The 20,157-nt window shown below is 40.1% G+C and overlaps 1 protein-coding gene across 1 annotated transcript in view; it reads right to left on the bottom strand.

The window, feature by feature from the left end:
• Nucleotides 1-1,356: 1,356 nt before the first annotated feature.
• LOC125897208 (kinesin-like protein KIF3C) overlaps nt 1,357-20,157 on the bottom strand; it is a 37,552-nt gene continuing 18,751 nt past the window's right edge. The window contains exons 2-8 of the mRNA XM_049590349.1: nt 14,978-15,079; nt 14,701-14,823; nt 11,698-11,816; nt 9,232-9,348; nt 8,786-8,894; nt 7,262-7,407; nt 1,357-6,728 (exon numbers count right to left, since the gene is read on the bottom strand). Of these exons, the coding sequence (XP_049446306.1) occupies nt 6,641-6,728; nt 7,262-7,407; nt 8,786-8,894; nt 9,232-9,348; nt 11,698-11,816; nt 14,701-14,823; nt 14,978-15,079 (804 nt within the window). The 3' untranslated portion in view covers nt 1,357-6,640. The remainder of the gene's footprint in view (nt 6,729-7,261; nt 7,408-8,785; nt 8,895-9,231; nt 9,349-11,697; nt 11,817-14,700; nt 14,824-14,977; nt 15,080-20,157) is intronic.

The following is a 20,157-nucleotide window of genomic DNA, read 5'->3' as shown; positions in this document are numbered from 1 at the left end:
GTCATATTATCCCACCAGAACACTGCGCTCTGAGAATGCAGGGTTACTCATGGTCCCTAAAGTCTCCAAAAGTAGATCAGGAGCCAGAGCCTTCAGCTATCAGGCTCCTCTCCTGTGGAATCATCTTCCTGTTGCAGTCCGGGAGGCAGACACCATCTCCACATTTAAGACTAGACTTAAGACTTTCCTCTTTGATAAAGCTTATAGTTAGGGCTGGCTCAGGCTTGCCCTGTACCAGCCCCTAGTTAGGCTGACTTAGGCCTAGTCTGCCAGAGGACCCCCCTATAATACACCGGGCACCTTCTCTCTCTCTCTCTCTCTCTCTCTCTCTCTCTCTCTCTCTCTCTCTCTTATTCTATTACTGCATCTTGCTAACTCGGCCATTCTGGATGTCACTAACTCGGCTTCTTCTCCGGAGCCTTTGTGCTCCACTGTCTCTCAGATTAACTCATATCGCAACGGTGCCTGGACAGCGTGACGTGTGTGGTTGTGCTGCTGCCGTGGTCCTGCCGTGGTCCTGCCAGATGCCTCCTGCTGCTGCTGCCATCATAGTTAGTCATACTTCTACTGTTATTATACACATATGACTATTGTCACACATGTATACTGCCAGATATTAATACATACTTTCAACATATTGTACCACAGTAGCCAGAACTATAACTATAATATTATTACTTTCAACTATAATATTATTACTTTCAACAATGTTGTTGTAAGCTACTGTCATTACTTCATCTCTCTCTCTCTCTCTCTCTCTCTCTGTGTCTCATTGTGTCATGTGGATTACTGTTAATTTATCATGTTGATCTGTTCTGTATGACATCTATTGCAAGTCTGTCCGTCCTGGAAGAGGGATCCCTCCTCAGTTGCTCTTCCTGAGGTTTCTACCGTTTTTTTCCCCCATTAAAGGTTTTTTTTTGGGGGGAGTTTTTCCTTATCCGCTGTGAGGGTCATAAGGACAGAGGGATGTCGTATGCTGTAAAGCCCTGTGAGGCAAATTGTGATTTGTGATATTGGGCTTTATAAATAAAATTGATTGATTGAATTGATTGATAGAGGGAAAGTTAAAGGTCTAGTGTGCAGGATTTCGTAGCAGAATTTTAACTTCTCCCATGTGCCCAGTGTGTAGGAGAATGAGGATGGACAATGCAAAAAACGCAAATGGTCCTATTTCATCAAATTGTTGTGGAGAAATTTCACTACAAATATCAACCTCATGGTGGCACTAGACGGAAGGTCAGGGAATTACCAGTCAGTAGAATTCAAACTTGAGTGTCTGTAAAAAAACAACAACAACAACAAAAAAACCACATACTTTTCCTTTTTTTACTTTTATTAGGTCTTGCAGCTGTAGTTAAAAAGTACATACTGTTGAATGCAGTATGCACACAATAGGGACGTTCTACTGTCTCATTACATGACGTCCTGAACTTTGACTCTCTGTTTTTATCCATTGCCTTGGAGATAAAACAAACACCACTTACTGAGATCAACCCGCAGAACTCTGCTGCCGTTACTTTGCAATGTATGTAGTTTGACTTTAAAGATATAACTGCACAGGTTGTAGATTCTAATATTTGCGACAGTGAAATCACATCTGCAGTTCTCTGTCGTTCATTTTCATAGTTATGTCCTATTGTTGTTTGTGATATTCACAATTGTTCACTTAAACAATTAATATTCCTATCATTACTATTCGACTGGTCATCAGTTACTTGAATGTGCTGTCATCCATCATTGGGATGAGTGACAACTGTCAAATGATTTGTCAAGCTGTCATGTGTTTGCAGCTCAGGCAATGTGACATATCGTCAGCTGACTAAACCTATAACTAACCAATGCAACTTTACTTTTTTTTTTTACTTTTTACATCATTTGTGAGGTGCTAATTGGTTAGATCATACAAACTCTATAGTTCCTTTCTCTTTTGAGTTGCTGTTATATTGTGCTATATCAATTTGTTTGCATAGACTGTATATATAGGGTCTTGATGATAAAGAATTCTCATAAATTATTTGTTGTTTTGGATCGGTAAGTAGCTAATTTCATTGAATTGTTGTATGGTATTCCACCATGTCATAACATGAGTTAATCTGTAATCCATAACTTCCCACTGACTGTAAAATGCTATGTTTTAGAGCAAGTTGGTGTATTATATATATTTTTGCAGCATGTATTGTTTGTGTGTGTGACTGTTAGCTGGTGTGTGTGGAGTTGCTGTAATGAGATTTTGGATGGTATCATAAATGTTGCATGAAATGTGGGCCACAGGAAGAGCAGCTCTAATGAAACTCACAGGGATCTTAATGAAATGAAATCAAATTAAACATTATTGCTCTTGAGGGTGATCTCTCACACACACAATAACCTGAAACAAATATCTAACTATTGATCAGAGGCATTTAAACATGACTGATCGACCAGCAGGCACCTGTCACAGCGTCTTTATTTGATTTTTTTTTTGTTGTTGTCAGCCAGACATGAGCTCAGCTCGAATGGCCCACCTTGCTCCATATACATATAGATACACAACTTCCCCCTCCATCCCCCATCCCAACACACTTCACTGGCAGGTTACCATGGAAACAGGCTCAGTATCCACCTCCTCCACAGTCACTTCCTGATTGTCTTTGGATCCCTGCATCCATCCATCCATCCCCCCTCCTCTCCCATCGGCATTCTCCCCTCTCCCTCCCCCGCCCCCACAGCCCTCACGCACACACATTTATACAGTATTTTACACACAAATGAGAGAGTACATGGATGACTTTACTGACTAATATGACAAAATGTGAATAAATGAGCAACGTTTAGAGGCTGTTATTCTAAGTAATTTAACCAAATCAGGTTCGTCCTTGCATCACTGTCTGCCCTACCATTTTAGATCATAATTCATTGATAGTTTGAGGCAGTACAGATGTGTAACGCTGCATTACGCAGGGAAAAATATCAGAATACAGCAGACAAAACTCTTTATGGCATTGTAGACATACATTTCTCAAATTTTGCTTGAATAATTAATATTCTAAGGTCTTTTTCTGATTAACAGCACCATGAAATGTGGCCTGATTGACGCTCTTATTTCCAAATAAATATACAATATCGTTTCTATTTGTGGTGAATATCAAATTTAATTTACTAATGGTACAGTTGAATGTATTTTAACCTTCACTAGACATAATTTCATTAAGCCTCAGAGCATTTTGAGTCTTTTGTTTTTAAATAACAAACTAGGTCAATTATGGACCCAGAAAGCGATGACTAAACACACAATCGTCAGTGTGCATCTGTAAATGGTTGAGACGGGAAAGGAAGAGGGTTAACACAGATTTAAAATTCACTGAATTCAGCATCTGACTGTAATTTGTGCCACATTTTAACCCTTTCCCCTCTCATTGCGTTTATATTTCTGAGTAGGCTTCAGTGTTTGCTGAGAATGAGTGTGAAAAAGAGCCTTTTCTTTACAACAAAATGTCAAACATTTTCTGGCTCTATCTTCCCAAATATGAGGATTTGCAGTTTTGAGGACAAAAAAAGCAATTTGAAGATGTCATTTTGGTCTCCAAAATTGTTGCATTCCTTAAATAATCCAGAACTGACATCTCAATTAACTTCCACAATTACCAATGATATGCTTCATGTTTGGGTCATGAAACATTTTGTACACAATGGGAGTAAAAGTCACGTAAAAAAATGGTTTAAAACAAAACAGATCTGCTGAACATTGGTAATAAATGTTGTTTTATACACTGATAATGGGCTGCTCTGCGCTCTCCTCCATCTATCAGGGGGGTTCAGCTGCAACTGGATCTGTGGCATGAATAATACAGTGATAATTAGTCAGCCTGACCCCCACTGTCTGCTGCTCTTAACCTCTAGCAAGTAAAAGAACCCAGTGACACTAAACTGTACACACCTGACTGCAGGCTGCTGTCTAAACAAGTCACTGAGGTACACTTCAACTTCAACAGTCGACCTTTAAGCAGGTGTGTTTTACTGTGTATGTTCAGTACTTACTGTACTGTATGCTCAAGCTCTAGTCTTCATCATCATCATCACACGTGTATTAGTCTAATATTAGGTGAGTGAATGATTGAAGCATTTTTTTTTTTCATTAAAGGAATACTTCAGCCACAAAATGACAATTTGTAAATCCATTACTCACTGAGTATTACGCTGAATTCATTTAGAAAATTTGTTTTTCTTGCACGCCTCCACGGTGAATGGGGAACCCATAAACAGAGAAGAACTGCTTCAAAACTATATTAAAACACAACTGGATAAATGAGACTTGGATTGTATTGTACGAGTTGTGTCGGAGTTTGTAAAGGGATGTTTTTGATTTTGCTGTGGTTAAAGGTAGTCCCGTCTTTAGCGGGACTTATACTTCTGCATTAAACCAAAGCCGCACATACGGTGGAGGCTCTGCATTGATGTTGAGCATACTCAGTACCCTACGCCATAGCCTGACGTGCACCTCCCCAGAAATGTAACTACACGTCAGTGACACAGACCTCCTGACTTTTTCTGTGAGCTGACACCATTTCCCTCAGTGGAAATGAAGCTTTTATTTACTTTATTATCACAGGTAAGAAACAATAAATTGTGAAGACAGTAAGGCCTCCACTAAAATAGAATTTTAAGTCTTGTGTGTGATTTATCCTGGCTTTATATGAGTAGAGAAAATCACTGCTAGGCTAATTTATAGAATGTAAAATGCCATAGAATTGTGCTAATAACGTAAGCATGTGGTATTTGTTTGGAAAGCATGTTTAGCATAAGACAGTTGTTTTGCCAGTGAACCTTGTGAGTTGTAATGGAGCCGAATTTTGTAACGTTACCTTTGTTTAATGTTGCTGTTGTCCCTGGCTTCATATGAGTAGAGGAAAAGTCCTCTAGCCCCTAAGCTAGTTTCTACAATGTAAAATGCCATAGGCTAGTGCTAATAACATTAGTGTGTTGTATTTGTGGGGAAAATGTGTCCGGATTACACCACAGCACAAGTTTAGATGCTCACAACAGAGTAGGCCACGTGCATAGGCTAGGGTGTAGGCTCTATATAGAGCTGATGCACAAGTATAAACCCTGCTTTACTCCAATTCATCAAGAAAGTTTGCTGTTTTTGGATTATTCGTTTACCGGAGTAATTGATACACAAAAGGTCAAATTGTGGGTGAAGTATGCCTTTAATTAAACTTCAGGTATCTTTGAGTGTGTGACTAAGTTTTTAAGTAAAACACTTAAATAAGTGTCATCATCATTAAGACAAAGTGTTTATGTTCGCTGATTCAACAGTTGTTTAGCTGGTTCCCAATCAGAGGCGAGACCAGGGTTTGTTTGGTCCTCCGTCTCAATCTGAGGGCACAAAGAGAACTTCCTCTTTGAATGGAAAATGCATGACAAGATGTCCTGAGGGCCAGCACACCATCAAACAAAGTGAGACTAATTTTTTCCACTTAGTCCACTGCTTCTTAAATTCTGGGTAGTGGTCACACATTCAAGAGAAAAAAATATCCTTTATGTCAAAGTGTTTTGTAGTCTGTCATGCCATGGTCGAGTTGCACTGGTGAGTTACGTGGTAATGTAGGGTACAGAATTAGTCCTGATTTGGCCAAAAAAACATATTACTTATTACACTTATTACATTATCTCTGAGGTTTTTACAACATTATAGTGTCCTGCATTGGATGGACATAATCTAATTTCCACCCAGCTCCAGAAAAAGATTTATTTTTGGTCAAACTCATGTTTTTCCTCTCATTTAAGTAATGTTTTTACCATTATTTAACAACTGGACACTGATCTGACAGAGCTGTGGTGTCACGATTCCTGATTTTAATGCCCATGTATGTTTACCAATATAAAATTCCGGTAAAATAATTTTTTGAAGTGTGATACGCCTCATTGTTTTTTCATTTTAATAAGATAATTAAAGTTTTGCTTTTTAAATCAGACACGGTGGAGGAATAATGAGACAACAGGTGTAATAAAGGTCATCATTTAGGTTTCAGAGCACCTCATCTGACCAACAACACACCACATCATATGTTACATCAATACTTTCTACTGACTTCGTTCATTTCTTATCCGACGGTCTCCACTTTTACACAGAATACAGACCAAACCTGCCCCTGAAGCCCCGCCCCCCCACCAATACATGAAATATTTACACTGATATCTTACAGGGGATTCAAGCAGTTTGTGAGCTTTCAGATCTGTATTAGACACACAAACAGACAATCATACAGCCCTGTACACACACACACACACACACACACACACACACACACACACACACACAAAGCCTTAAAAGGATGATTCAAGGTTCAAACATGCAAAGAAAGAAAGGGTCCTGGTGGGTCTTTACATCCGCAGAACAGGAGGAAGTGGTGTTTTACAGAGTTTCTGAGGTTCATCAGGTCATTTAGTTTCCTGTCCTGAACATCACCTCCTCGTTTCTCTTTAATGTAGTCTGTCACCTGTCTGGATTTAGCACAGGTGGAGGTGTGTGTTTGTGTCCCAGCTGCGGAAGTCTTTCAGAGGATCACTGGCCAAAACAGGAAGAGAAAAAACAAAACAAAGAGGAAGCAGAGGAATAAAATAAATAACAATTAAAAAACTCCTCTTGACTAAAGCTTTACTGCGCCGTCATGGGTGTGGCAGTGTGACACGCTGCCAGGGAAACATTAGAAGAAGAGGAGGTGATGGATTTTGGGGTCTGGCACCTGCAGAAAAACAAACAAACACAAATAAGTAAACATTAAAATCAAAATATGGATAATGTATAATCTCTGTCTTTACATACAGTTTATACACAGGTTAATAAGATTATCCAGCAACACTGAGATTATAGGCTGTTGAGCAAATGACAGATAAACCATCAGATTAGGACCGCCTACAGAGGGTGTGTCTAATCCTGAATAATCTCATTTGAAGATACAGTGACGCTAAACCATTTACACTAGTCAGATGCAGCCCAACAAAGCAGGTTTCTCACATACAAAATAAAGTGTAGTTTGTGTCAATGAATGCTATAAATCATAATGGATGAGTTGGGAAAAACTGGCAAACACCAAAGACGGCTATATAAACACCTGCAAAAGTACTTAAAACTGCATCTGTAGCTCCTGCTAAAGTAGATGCCTCCAGGGACCACATTTTGCTATAATGACACACACACACACTCACAGCCCAACCCAGCTGTCACCGCTGGTAAATATCAAGTATATATATCTGGTTCAGGGGGGTTCAGACTCACCAGGATCGAGACTTGCGGACACCTCTGTCCTTGGTGGGCGAGTTGTCCACAGAGTGACTTTGGTTCGGCTCCGACTCCGCTGATCGATCCAGTGAGGCGGTGTTTGGAGGGGTCATGTCGAGCTCCAGGAACATGATGTTCTCAGCCTGCACACACATTAATATGAAAGATGTAACGTCACACCAATCATAGCCGCAAAGCACTCGCTGCAAATCTCTAATAATTAATTTTAAAGTACTATTATACTACATACAAGAATTTGCATGCTCTAGTATAGTAGGTAAGTGCACTTTTAAATCAGTCTTGTTCTAAAAGCCCTCTCTTTGTTGCCAGTATGGGTCCTTTAGGTGTACTGGCACCTTGGCTCCACTTAGAATCACCCCTGCTGACATCCCTGCTGCTGTTTGCAAATCTCATCTGAAATGTTGTATGATTCATTAGTGCTTTCTACCTCTTGTCGAGGTTTTACTGTTGCTCAAGTCCTCTCATTATCTGTGGAAATCACTTTGTGCCTCTTGCTAATGCAATGCTCTACAAATTCTTATTGTTAATATTATTATCATGATGAAATAAAACAAAGGTTTCATCCCCATTTCTAAAAGCGTAAAGTAGGGGCATGCCATATCATCTTGTTCACGATAATACCAGTCATTTTTAATATGAAAATTTATATTGTGATACTCACAATATTTCAACTTGTTGACATATTGATGTCATACTGTTACCCATGGCAACTATAAGAATGGCTGTAAGCAAAATTTTTTACAGATAGGGTTCCAAAAAGAGGAGCAGCTTGAGTAGTGTGGAATAAACTGTGGCGTCCTGAATGTTTTATGAACAGCCCTGGTCTTCTCAGACTCTTTTAGTGAGTTACCGCTCGGAGGGAACTCATTCAGCGGCTCCTCTGACAGCAGCACAGCGTCTCTCTCTCTCTCTCCTCTCTCACTGTGCGCACATGGGAGTCGCTGTCATCAAGTGATTTTGTCATAAACCTTTGTTAATGTAAACCTACGTGATGCTCGTGGATCGACAAAAAAACTACATACATGTGGTTGTGCGATAGTTCTGGTATCATAACAGCCTGTCACAGGTTACAGTGTGATGATTAGAGGAGAAATGGCAGAGCATAAAGGTCCAGGTGGAAAAAATACAACTCAATCATTTAGGATTTTTCTGAAAGAAGGAAATCACCTATTGATTTATATATATATATAGATCCCATGGTACATTTTTTGTATTTGAGAGTTGTTTAAATGTGTAATTAGTGGTAGATTTTATTTAGTTGAAGTACAAACTAAAGAAATGAGAGATCATTTTTGTTTAGTTTTAACTGGATATTTGAAGGCAATCTGTGCGGTTTTTAGATACACAAAAGCTAGATTTTTGGTGGAGTGTTCCTTTAATAATCTTCAGCATCAGCACATCAGCAGTGTTAGGTATTCCTTGACTGTATGCCCTGTGTATAACCACATCTGGCTAGTTCACCACTCACACACATACACACACACACACACACACACCAACCCTGTATCTGGAGTGAGGTCCCATCGCTATGGCAACCCTGGCGTACTGGCTGATTGGTCGTTTGTATCCGACTGCAGATGCCGGCCTTTTCTTCATCTGTGAGGATTTACTGAATAGAGGAAGAGAGAGGAGGGCGATCACTGAGAGATCAAGGTCGATAAAGGCCAAAATACATCTTCATGTAGCTCTTGTACAAAAGAAGTAAAATCTGGTTTTCTCTCCAGCTGTGAACGACATCACATCAACACTGTAAAAGCCTGTTTCTGCTGTAGTTGTGGGGGAGGATTACCGCAAAGAAACAAGAAGAGAATAGCCAGTGACAACAGAGAGCAGGAAGGTCAAAAGGTTGTGAACCCGACTGCAATTAAACACATTTCTGAGTCCATTATTTATACCCGAAGGCCCCAAATGGGAATAACATCCCAATATCTTGAATCCACACTGACCTTTCAGCTGGAACAAGAGGCTGAAACTTCCACTGATCCTCCTCGGGGTCAAAGGTCAGTCTGTTCATGATCTTATTCTTCTCCTCTGGAGGGATGAAGTTCTCTATGATCAGATACCTACATGTGCAGAACACAACGGGTTTATGTTTATGTCCGTGGAGTTACATTGTGTCTGAGGTGTTCGCTAGTTTTCTTTTTTCTCACACTGTAGTCCCTTTTTTGTCTGTTTGGACATAAAATAAATTGATCCTCTTCTGCACCTTAAGAGCATTAACAACATACAAATGGGGAATAATCCAAGTTATGATAGATCTATTTGATATGTGAAATGTTGATATGGATTACTCTTACATTTTGAAATACACTATATGGCCAAAATTATGTAGACACTCATGACCAAAATGTGGAGTGGCACTAAACTTAAGCTAACACATAACATAAATCTGCATTACACTGCATTGAGTTCTAGACTGGAGCTTAATGTTAACAGTGGAGCCCCCAGAATTTTTTCACAGGGGTGGCCACTGACAATCTTGGGGTGGCACCAAAACCAAAAGCCATAACTGAGTTTCAGGAATTCAATAATGCTGTTAAAGTATATCGACTAGTTGAAAACTATGTCAACATGGAGAGTTAAGGAATCACATACTGACAGACTTTGGTTTCTTATTTTACAATAATGTTACAAGTATCTGATGTGCACAGACCAATACTAGCTCCACAACAAAAATACTGTTTTCATGTGTTTTGTATGTGTCTATACATGTGTTCAGTAATTCACTGTTTTTCAAATAGGCTGCTTACAAAGACAAATATACAGCTTTAACTTAAAGAAGCCTATTGATTGTAAGGAAAACATTTACTGGGAACAAGCCTTCTTAAGTTTAGCAGATACTCGTAGGTACCTATAGAACCCATTTTCATTCAGGTATCTTGAGGTGAGAGTTCAAGAGACCACTTTGAAAATGGCCATGCCAGTTGTTCCCTCATCAAAATTTAGCCTAAATTTGGAGTGTTATGTAGCCCCCTTCTCGACAAGCTATGCCAACATGGTTGGTCCCAATGGGTGCCTTAGGATGTCCAATTTCACAAGATACCACTACCTTCTAGCTTAAAAGTGAGCGTGCCACAGCGTATTACAGACAGTAATATCAGCCTCCAATTGTTTTCGCCAGGGGGGCAGCTATAGTATCAGAGGGGCCATGCCCCCAATCTTAAGTGCTATATTGTGGGCAACTGGACTTGCTTGAGTTTCTTGAAGACGATTCGCTGTTACGGAGTTTCAGTCTACTCTGAAACTCAGAGCTCACATGTGACACACCAAATTCACACCAAATGGAGTTCAAAGCCTGCGACTCTGCACCAGTGCGTTAGAGGTAGAGAAGCCTCTGGGATGTGAGGTGAAACGTCCTCAAGATACTCAAAGTCCAGTTGCCTACGATATAGCACTTGAGATGAATGTTAATAGTTCCACCTGTGCTTTTTTGGCTATAAAAGTCTTTGAACAGAAAATCCTGCACACTGCTCTTGCTCAATTTCACAATTTATTAGTTACACTAACATTTCGGTCCTACTGGACCTTCTTCAAGAGTGTCAAGAGTGTGTTTGTTGAACACTCTTGAAGAAGGTCCAGTAGGACCGAAATGTAAGAGCACGATAAGTGTGTGGGATTTTCTGTTCGAGGACTCAAGTGATGTTTTCCAAAGCACCTGCATCTGAGACAGTAGGTTTTGCAAATATAACTCTTCATACAAAGTGCTATAACAAGTCAAAATGTCTGCTGAGAAACATGGAACAATGAAGATACAAAAGTGCTTTGTTGCCAGTAAACTGTCAACATTACAGTTAGCAAGATTTTTTTAAGAGATAAAGATAAAACAGTTGCTGTGTTGGTGTCTGATGAGTGTCAGACCACTGGATCTATTACTCAAACTTTCTTTTTCATTGTCACAATGGTACCTGAAGCAACATGCTGCCACCATAACAGCCCCCTTATAATTACATACGCACAATTGTTTTGGGTCTGAAGGTCCACTAACAGGTGATGCTCAGTGATCAAACAAGTCAGTCAATATCAAAGTATGAAGAAGCTTATCTTCCCTTCCTCTCAGGTTTACTTGTGTCTTTTTGCCAGAGAATTAGCTCTGGGGAAAGTTTACTGAAACATTTCACAAGAGAACCTAATGACAAACAAGTGAAAACAAACATGCAGTTCAAGTTCACCATGCTGCTTGTGTGTATGCAAATGATGTCATGTTAGCAAAAGTGCAAATAAATGAGGCATTGTCGAGTTGTTTTATGACTCTGATTTAACAGTGTATAACATCTCTCAGCATCTCTCTGTGTTTCCAGTAATGTCATCTCTATGCAGCGTCCATGTATCTGATGTGTTTGCTGAACCATTCAGATATTTTTCAGATATATTTGCTGATACTGCCGCCTCCTCTGCATGTTTGTGCGACTCACTTGAACTTGAGCTCTCTGGTGAGCTCGTTCTGAGTTTGTTCCAGCTCCTGTCGGCTCCTCACGTGCTCGTCGTTCACGTCCTGGATCTCCGCTTTGATGCACTGAAGCTTGGCATACAGCTACGAGGAGAGAGACACACACAAACAGAGAGGGTGAAGAGGAGAGATGTCACCCAGTGCAGTGTAGTCGCTGATGAACTGTAGCTTGGTTGCCCATAGCAACAGCACTGGAGGCACTGGTGTCAGGAGAAATGGGCAGCCAATAGGAGCACGGCAATGCGGCAGCCCTCTCCCTCTCTCCGGCTCTTTTCCTCCTCTTTCCTCCTGCGCTCCTGAGCTTTCACACTGTTCATGCTTGGACTGTGCCAGCTTTAAACAAGTAGGCTAATCCTGACTTTAGCCCTGGCGTAGTTAGCCTGAGAGATGACACTACACGTTGAAGTTCATTCACTCGCAGTTTGAGTCTTAACTTCTTTTTAAAGATACAAAAAATACTCAAAATAATACAAACATGTGGCCCATGCAATAAAAACAGTACACCAAGGCTACAATATTCGTGGGTATTTCTCTGATGTCTTGGTTTACTCTTTCCTTGAGTTCAGACTGTGAGCAACGTTCCTCCTTTATTCAGTTCACTATCAACTGAAAACATGAGTGCAACTGTCCTCCAAGTGTTGCCTGTGAGAAGATGATTCTTGTCTTTCAAATAAAACGTTTAATTGATAGTTTAGTGATGGATGTATTGTACATGATTGGGCTGTATTGTAATTTAAAGGGATACTTTGCCAATTCTCAACCAGCTTTGTATTACAACAATGTGGGTCGTATGTGTAAATGAACTGTGGTAGATCTCCTTGCTTAAATTTTAGCTGGCTCTAGGGCTGTTGATCAAACTACAGATTGTACTTCCGGGTTTATGTATGTCCACCACCACAGAGACAAAGGCTAAAGAAACGGATCAAGAGAAAGACCTCACCCTCTGTCTCTTTCAAACTCAAATTAAACTCTAAAAGTATACAGCACTGATCAAATATAAACCAAGATTCTGACACTGTATTGTCTATTTCTTGCCTAACACGTCTTAAGAAACATATTTTAGTGCACTGTTTGGCTGTAATACGAGAAATTGTGGCCAGGAAGTGGACTGCACACTGTTTTCTACACCAGTGGTTCCCAACTGGTCCAGTCATGGGGTCCAGAGTAATTAATTTGAGGTCCACACAGTTTTAATAAGTAGCTTTCTGTTAGTCACTCACTCTACAGCAGGAAATGGCACTTCAAAATAAGAGCTCTGTGCTGGAATTTACAGTACTTACACTTACAGTACCACAACCCACTTTTGGACCACGACCCACCAGTTGGGAACCACTATTCTAAATTGTTAACACAGAGGCCGAAAAAAATGTGCTCAAACTGTTAAACTAGGCAGTGCTGATCAAATATAAACCAAGATTATGTCACTGCGTCGCCTATTTCTTGCCTAAAATGTGCACTGTTTACATGTAATAAAAGATCATTTGTTACCAGCTGGCTGCCATATTGTTTCCTGTGTCCAAACAGCCAAGCTTGAATGACATCACCCACCAACTAGCAGGAGCGTTTACTGGTCTGCGGCGCAGTGCATTTTGGTAGTTGTAGGTTTTCTACCTCTTGAGCAAAAGTGGATCCCACAGCCCCTTTCCTCTGTTTTTTTCTGGTCATGTAGCTCCAATTTCAAATGTATTTGCCTCTGCATAGACAGCCCTGTTTTGTGAAAATATCATCTTTCCAGCAGTGAAATATTTCTTTAATTTTATTCCTTAAAGTAAGTCTGTTTCATGTTTTCATTCACTTTGTAAAATTGAGCACTGACGGGATAAGTTCACCTTGTTGCATGATGAAATAGGAGACTGCTTCTGTGCAACTGCAGAGATTGTGCCGAGCAGCAGGTTTGCTCAGTGTTATTGTCTGTTACTGAAAAGGAAAATATCACAGAGCCTTTCCTTCAAACATTTAAAGTGCCAAGCTGTCTTGTAAACAGACAAATAATTGTTTGCTTTGTGTGTATCCTCGAGTTGTAGACAATATGTTGAATGTATTTCCTCCCTCATAAAACATTTGCAAAGCAGGTTTATGTTTGCATCCATGTGCACTAGCTAAAACTCTTACTCATTGCCCTTGCTGGTGCATTACCGCCACAGGGGTGTCTTTAATTTTGTTTTCACCATCCACAATATCCTTCAATGATTGAAACTTGTAAGAGAAAACGCAATCAGTCTGACCTCTGGTTTAAGAAGTGGTATCTTACTACTATCAACCACTCTTTTCAGTAGTAACAGGAGCCCTGTGAGCTCTGAAATAACAGCGTGAACACTTCTAATATTTAGTGTCCTCCTGATCCTCAGAGAGACAGCACCATGCAGCGAGAGAAGGGTACATGACACATGTCAGGGCATCAGGAGAGCAAAGATCAACACAGGCTGATTAATCACATTGTCACCAACCACACGCACACTTGGGGTTAGTCCTGCTGGCCGTGCAACGGGTTGGGAGACGAGTAGAGCGGAGGAGGGGGGGTTCACAAGGTCCACAGTGTTGTTTTAGGGTTTGCACTGAGGGATTTAGGCGTGAGTTACTGCTGGGAGATCCTGAGCCACGTGACAAGGAGGGGGAAACAGGTTGAGAAGGTTAGCACGGGAAACGTGAAGAGGCCCAAGACAGAAAGTGACGATAGGGATTGACGGAGGGAGGGGAAAGGTCCGGGACGGCAGAACAAACCTTGAGGTACTGAGATTTAAGTGTGTGTCCGGAGGGAGCAAGTGTCCAAAGCAGGGGGTCATTGGGATCCAGGTCAGGGGTCAGGGGTCAAAGAGGGGTAAAGAGGGATATACTGACATTAGGAACAAAAAGAAAGGTGTGTGTGCATGTAAATATCAATCTATATGCCTGAGCATGTTTGTGGGTTTGTGTAAACGTGATTCTTATTTGAATTTTACATGTAGTTGCATGTGCAGTGTCTGTGTACCTTCTTGAGCTTCTTGGTCTTGGCCTCCACCTCCTGCTGCAGAGAAGTGAATGTCTCTCTCAGCTCCACGGTCTCTTCGTCTCGGACCAACATCTGCTGCTGTATCTCCCTCTCCCTGCGCGTCTGAAAGCATTACCTAAAATGTCAACTTTCTGTCTTTCTATCGGCATATATTCTGATATCATTTAATATTTAAGGATCAGGTCAGAAAACAAAACATCCATATCCATTTAGAGCTCAACTAACTGTTATTTTTCAGGAGAACACACAGGTTTACCTGCTCAGCGATCTCTTGCCTCTTCATCTCCAGCATCTTCTGCTGCTCGTTGGTGTGATCGATGATGTTCTTTCCACCAACCAGAAGCTTGCTCTCCATCGCCTGAGGGAAAAACAGAACATGTGGGGTCATATTAATGATGAAGAAGCTGTATTGTGTCCCTGTAGCAGCTGCAATGCTTGTAAATAAGCGATGCGTCCAGACTTTGACAAATCTGTTACTATACATCAAAAAAATTATTTTTCAGTTTGTTTTTTTATACTTCATACTTTATAAGGTTGGCTATAGATGCTATAAAATGAAACCTGAGTAAGTAGGTAGTAACATTTTATAAAACAGTAACTGCTGAATTCATCTGGAGTTTTTAAATGTATTAAAGTAAAACTGTCAATTGTAAATGCAGTTTCTGTATTTTGGTGATTACTCTGAGCTTCGCTGTTTTGTTATTGCAGGATGCGGTGGTCAAACACATGGTTTTGAGGACACCATGGCCGAGTGGGAATCTGTTAGTGGAAAAATCAGGGATTCTGAGAATAATTTTTAAATACTATTTTAAAAAAAGTCCTAATATTACAAAAAAGTCATCAATTTCTCAGAAAACAGTCATTAAATAAATAATAAATAAATTTGTAATATTTTAGTATAGTTTTAAATTGACAAGGAAAAAGTCATAATATTTGTGAGACTGAGTTTCTATCAGATATTTACTTGCAGTTTTTATTCTACTGACACCATGATCCAGGAACAGAAATGTGCTGTAGCTGGCATTAATAACTGATAGAAACAAAACTAGAAAATGTGTCTATAAATATACTTCAAGGACAAGCAGTGAGTGTCTTTTTTGAGGTCACACTAAGTTCATCTGGATATCCTACAGTCAAGTGTGTGTGTGTGTGTGGTGTGTGTGTGTGTGTGTGTGTTGGAGCTGCAGTCAGTGCAGACATTGTGCTGATGAGGCAGACGGAGCTGGAAGTGGGCAGATTAACATCCATGATGACACCATCCGACAACAAGCTGAGCTCGGCTAAAGCGTCGCAGACATGAATCACTTTTAAAAGTGTCTGATAATCACTTTGGTCCAGACTGAGATATCTCAACAACTATTAGATGGATTGCTATGAAATTGAATACAGACATTTATGGCTCCCAGAGGATGGATCTGACTTACTTTGATGACCTCCTGACTTTCTATCTAGTGGCACCAGAGTGTCAAACTTTTCCAAACCAGTGTTTTTTGACTAGAAATTTAACCACACATTATCCACATCATTGTTCAAGTGTAAAGAATCCGATAAATAACATGGAAATGTAATGTATCAGTGGTTTGCATAAACATTTTTTCTGGCAACTGGGTTGACTAAGATGGTTACCATGGTAAACACTGCACCTGCCTGGCTCCAGTATGTTGGCATTGTTAATGTGAACATGTTAGCACACCCACGCTGAACACTTTCTGTGACTTCTCAAAGACTAGAGCACTTAGCAAATTAAAAAAGTATTTGACACATGAATACAATTATTGTTGATGTCAGATTGATAATGTGTAAACATTTCCTATGATTAAAACAAGTATGAAGTATTGCTCTCTCTGAGTGCTTTCTAGTTATCACTTCTACCTTTTAAAAGGAAAATCTGTGCTGCATATTTTACTACATATGTGTGTTATAACTCCGACGAAGAATCATTATCATTTCATGCCTCTGGTTACGGTGCCTTTGGTTACCGTGGAGACTAAAGGCCTGAGGTCACAGTGATGCAATCTGTCTTGAAGGTGAATTACACAAAAACACACACATGTGATCGCACACATGATATATGTCCCGCGGGCAGAAATCTAAAATGAACACAGAGAAGAAGAGAGACGAGAAACAGGAGAGGGAGAGAAGAGAGGAAGAAGGAAAAGAGGAGGGGATACAGAGAAATAAAGGGGGCCCAAAAAGGGCAAACAGGGGCCACGGCCATTTTGTATTGGCCACATTCCAGCCCCAGGACTTTATACAAAAAGACAGTGTGTGTGTGTCAACAGTGTGCAGCCTATACATTCTCTATTACTAGCGCATACACACACACAGAAGCACACACACACTCAGACTCATGCAGAGAGTACAGTGGAGTCCTTCAGAGACGATGCGTCTGCAGCAGGTCTTTACAGAAAGACTCTTTGTTTGGAGCTGTCTTTGTGTCCTGCATGTATGTGTGCGTGTGTGTGTGTGTGTGTGTGTGTGTGTGTGTGTGTGTGTGTGTGTGTGTGTGTGTGTGTTTGCCTGGTTTGCTACTCTTTGTGTTTTGTCATATTCTTTCAGCTTCATTAAAGGGCTTATTCATGTCACAGGTTTTGTCTCTCATGCATCCCATGTCTCTCCCCCTCTGACAGGCTGGCTGGAGGGATGCAAATCCTTTACATACAGGCTTTTGTGACTTAAATGGACATCTTGACACTTTACATTCAGCCAGGCACACATATTGTGCTGCTATCTGGCACAGAAAATGCATATTCATGTTTTAACTGTAGTAAAATATAACAAGATCCACTGTGAGTCTCACTGGGTTCATGAAGCTGTCTCAAAACACCACTTTTAATTCACAGGAACAGCAACATCCAATTAAAATCTAATAGTGTTTTGGTTCACTGTACACATGTCTCGCAGTTATCCAAAAAACAGCTTGCTAGAATTTAGTTCACATAAGAAAACAAGTGCACTTTGCTCTTCTACTGCACTAAATTAAGTGTTAGAAAACTACAATTTTTTGAGGGAAAGTTGAGCATCATGCTCTGATGGAGCTTCACGTCAACAGTTTTGTGAATAAAATTCATAAAAAAATAAAGACATGAGCTGTTTCTTTTGCTTTTTAACCACGGGAGTGTTCTCTGTTTGGGGAAACAAACACTTAACCAGTGTTTTTGGTTGAAATCATGTGGTGCTCTCAGCTGCAGGAGAATGCCACATTGCCAGAATCTTTGTCCCCATCTGAAAAACATGTGCCATTGAAATTAAGTTAATAAAGCTAGTTTAACTGTCGTCAACATTACAAAAGCACTAGTCACTACACACACAAAACGACAGCTTGAGTTGTCTAAATGCATTTCTACTGGAACATGTTTACATGCTTTATTGTTAAAAAATACTTTAATTTCCTTGTACTGTCTGTGCTGGAACATCTGTATTCACCCTCTGTCTGAGATGCTCCATTTTATTACCCTTCTCATTAAGCCCCCCTCCCAAAAAAGCCCAATTTGCTTTGATTGGTCAGCGTTTCCCAGTCTTCCACATCTCCGTGTCTCTGCATTGCAGCTGGGAATGACTGTAACAGTTTGTGACGGCACTTTCTATTGTGAAAAATGACCAATAAAAGCTTGTTCCAGCAGGAATATAAGATGAAATCAGGGAGAAATTAACTACATCTACAACCATGATTACATGTTTCCCTGATGTTAGCATGTAGCTACATGTAGCAGTGTATGTAATGTAAATACTTGCAGCAGCGTGCCTGAAGCAGATGACCATATAAAGAAATCAGTCGTGATCTGAAGTCAGCTTGTAGACAAAGAAAAAAAAATGCTGGAAACAGAGTATTATATATATAGAGTAGTATATGGTCTGAGGGCTTTTACACGTTATCTTGTTGTTTGACACTGTAACACTTTATATATATGACAGAAAATAAGGAAGAGCAGAATGGGACCCCTTTAATTTAAGTCTGTGCAACACATTTTCAAAGTCAGGGGATAGTCCAAAGAACAACAATAAAAAAGGTTTTAAGCTAACGTGGAGAAGTCTTTTAAGTGCTTGGAGAAGTGTAAATTCTAACATTTATATTTCTGTAACAACTCCCTCTGCTGATGAAGATCATGTACTATGATGTAAAGCTGATCTAATGGCTACTAAATGTACCATGTGGCTCAATTTCAAACCATCAACCTCAAAAGAAATCCTGCTTCGACGTCATTACCAATTTGATTCCACCGTCTAGAAGGAAATTAACTTATCTTGAAATTTACCACAGTCACAGTATACTGTGACAAGAACATCAGGTTTTCGAACAGTGATGTCACAAGTGACAATGAAAGGAAGGCATAAGAGGAGTAAGAGGAGGAGGAGGAGGAGAGATGACTCAGTGAAGAGTCCAAATGACCTTCAATCACGAGAGACGAGCCACTTGTCATTTGAGTCATTATTCTGTTTCCAGGCCTCCGAGCAGATTGATGTTTCAGTCTCTCTCTCTCACACACACACACACACACACACACACACACACACACACACACACACACACACACACAGATGCAGTCAGGATGTCTGATATTCTCTAAAAACCTTCCTCTATCTACCTCTCAGTCCTCAGCAGGCTCAGATTTTGTCCTCTCTGTTTCTCAAATGCTCAATCAATAAAGCAGATTTAATATCTTACAGTGTGTGTGTGTGTGTGTGTGTGTGTGTGTGTGTGTGTGTGTGAGTGAGTGTGCTTCAGATAGATTTAAACTCTCAGCAAGGTCCATGCAGTGACATATTTATCTCCTTGTCTGTGCAGGTGTTGCCATTGCTCTCCAACACTGTAGTAAATGCTGCTGTGGATTAATCTAGATGAGATACTTCTACGTGTGACGTTCCTTGTTAAAACTTTTAAGAAGAAGCCAGATTTCTACCCCAAACTGAATCACCACCGACACATTTTAGAATCAGGCTGAATTTCAGCCTGATAGCTTGTATGCTCACAACACCTGATTAGGTCTCATGAACAACCAATAATCTGGCTGTTGGGTGGTCGATTGTATTTGTGGCACGTGTAAAATTTTGGTTGACTGTCTTGCAGTTCTTCTGAAGTTGTATGCTTGTTTTAATATAACTGATGTAGTATTTCACACTAAAAAACTGTAGTCTTGTCTGAGACTGTGGTGATGTAGACCTGCACTTAAAGCAGACCAGACTGCATCTCAACTGACCTCAGTGTTTGGGATAAACTAGTTATGCATAACAGAGTTATATATTTAAATTACAATAATAAATGTACTTGTAATCAGCTACAGTTAATGAGAAAAAAATGTAATTAAATTACATAAATTACTAATCAAAATGTTGCTGATGACAAAGGGGGTTACTGAATCTATTCTCCTCAGCAAAAAGCTTAAATGTAAAATCTAACAATTATCTTGCTGCTCTGCATCTTTACCGCTACAGGAA

This window comes from Epinephelus fuscoguttatus, linkage group LG11, assembly GCF_011397635.1.
Source record: "Epinephelus fuscoguttatus linkage group LG11, E.fuscoguttatus.final_Chr_v1".
NCBI classification, from domain to species: domain Eukaryota; kingdom Metazoa; phylum Chordata; class Actinopteri; order Perciformes; family Serranidae; genus Epinephelus; species Epinephelus fuscoguttatus.
Note: the sequence above shows the minus strand (reverse complement) of the source record. Positions and strands in the feature narration are given on the sequence as shown.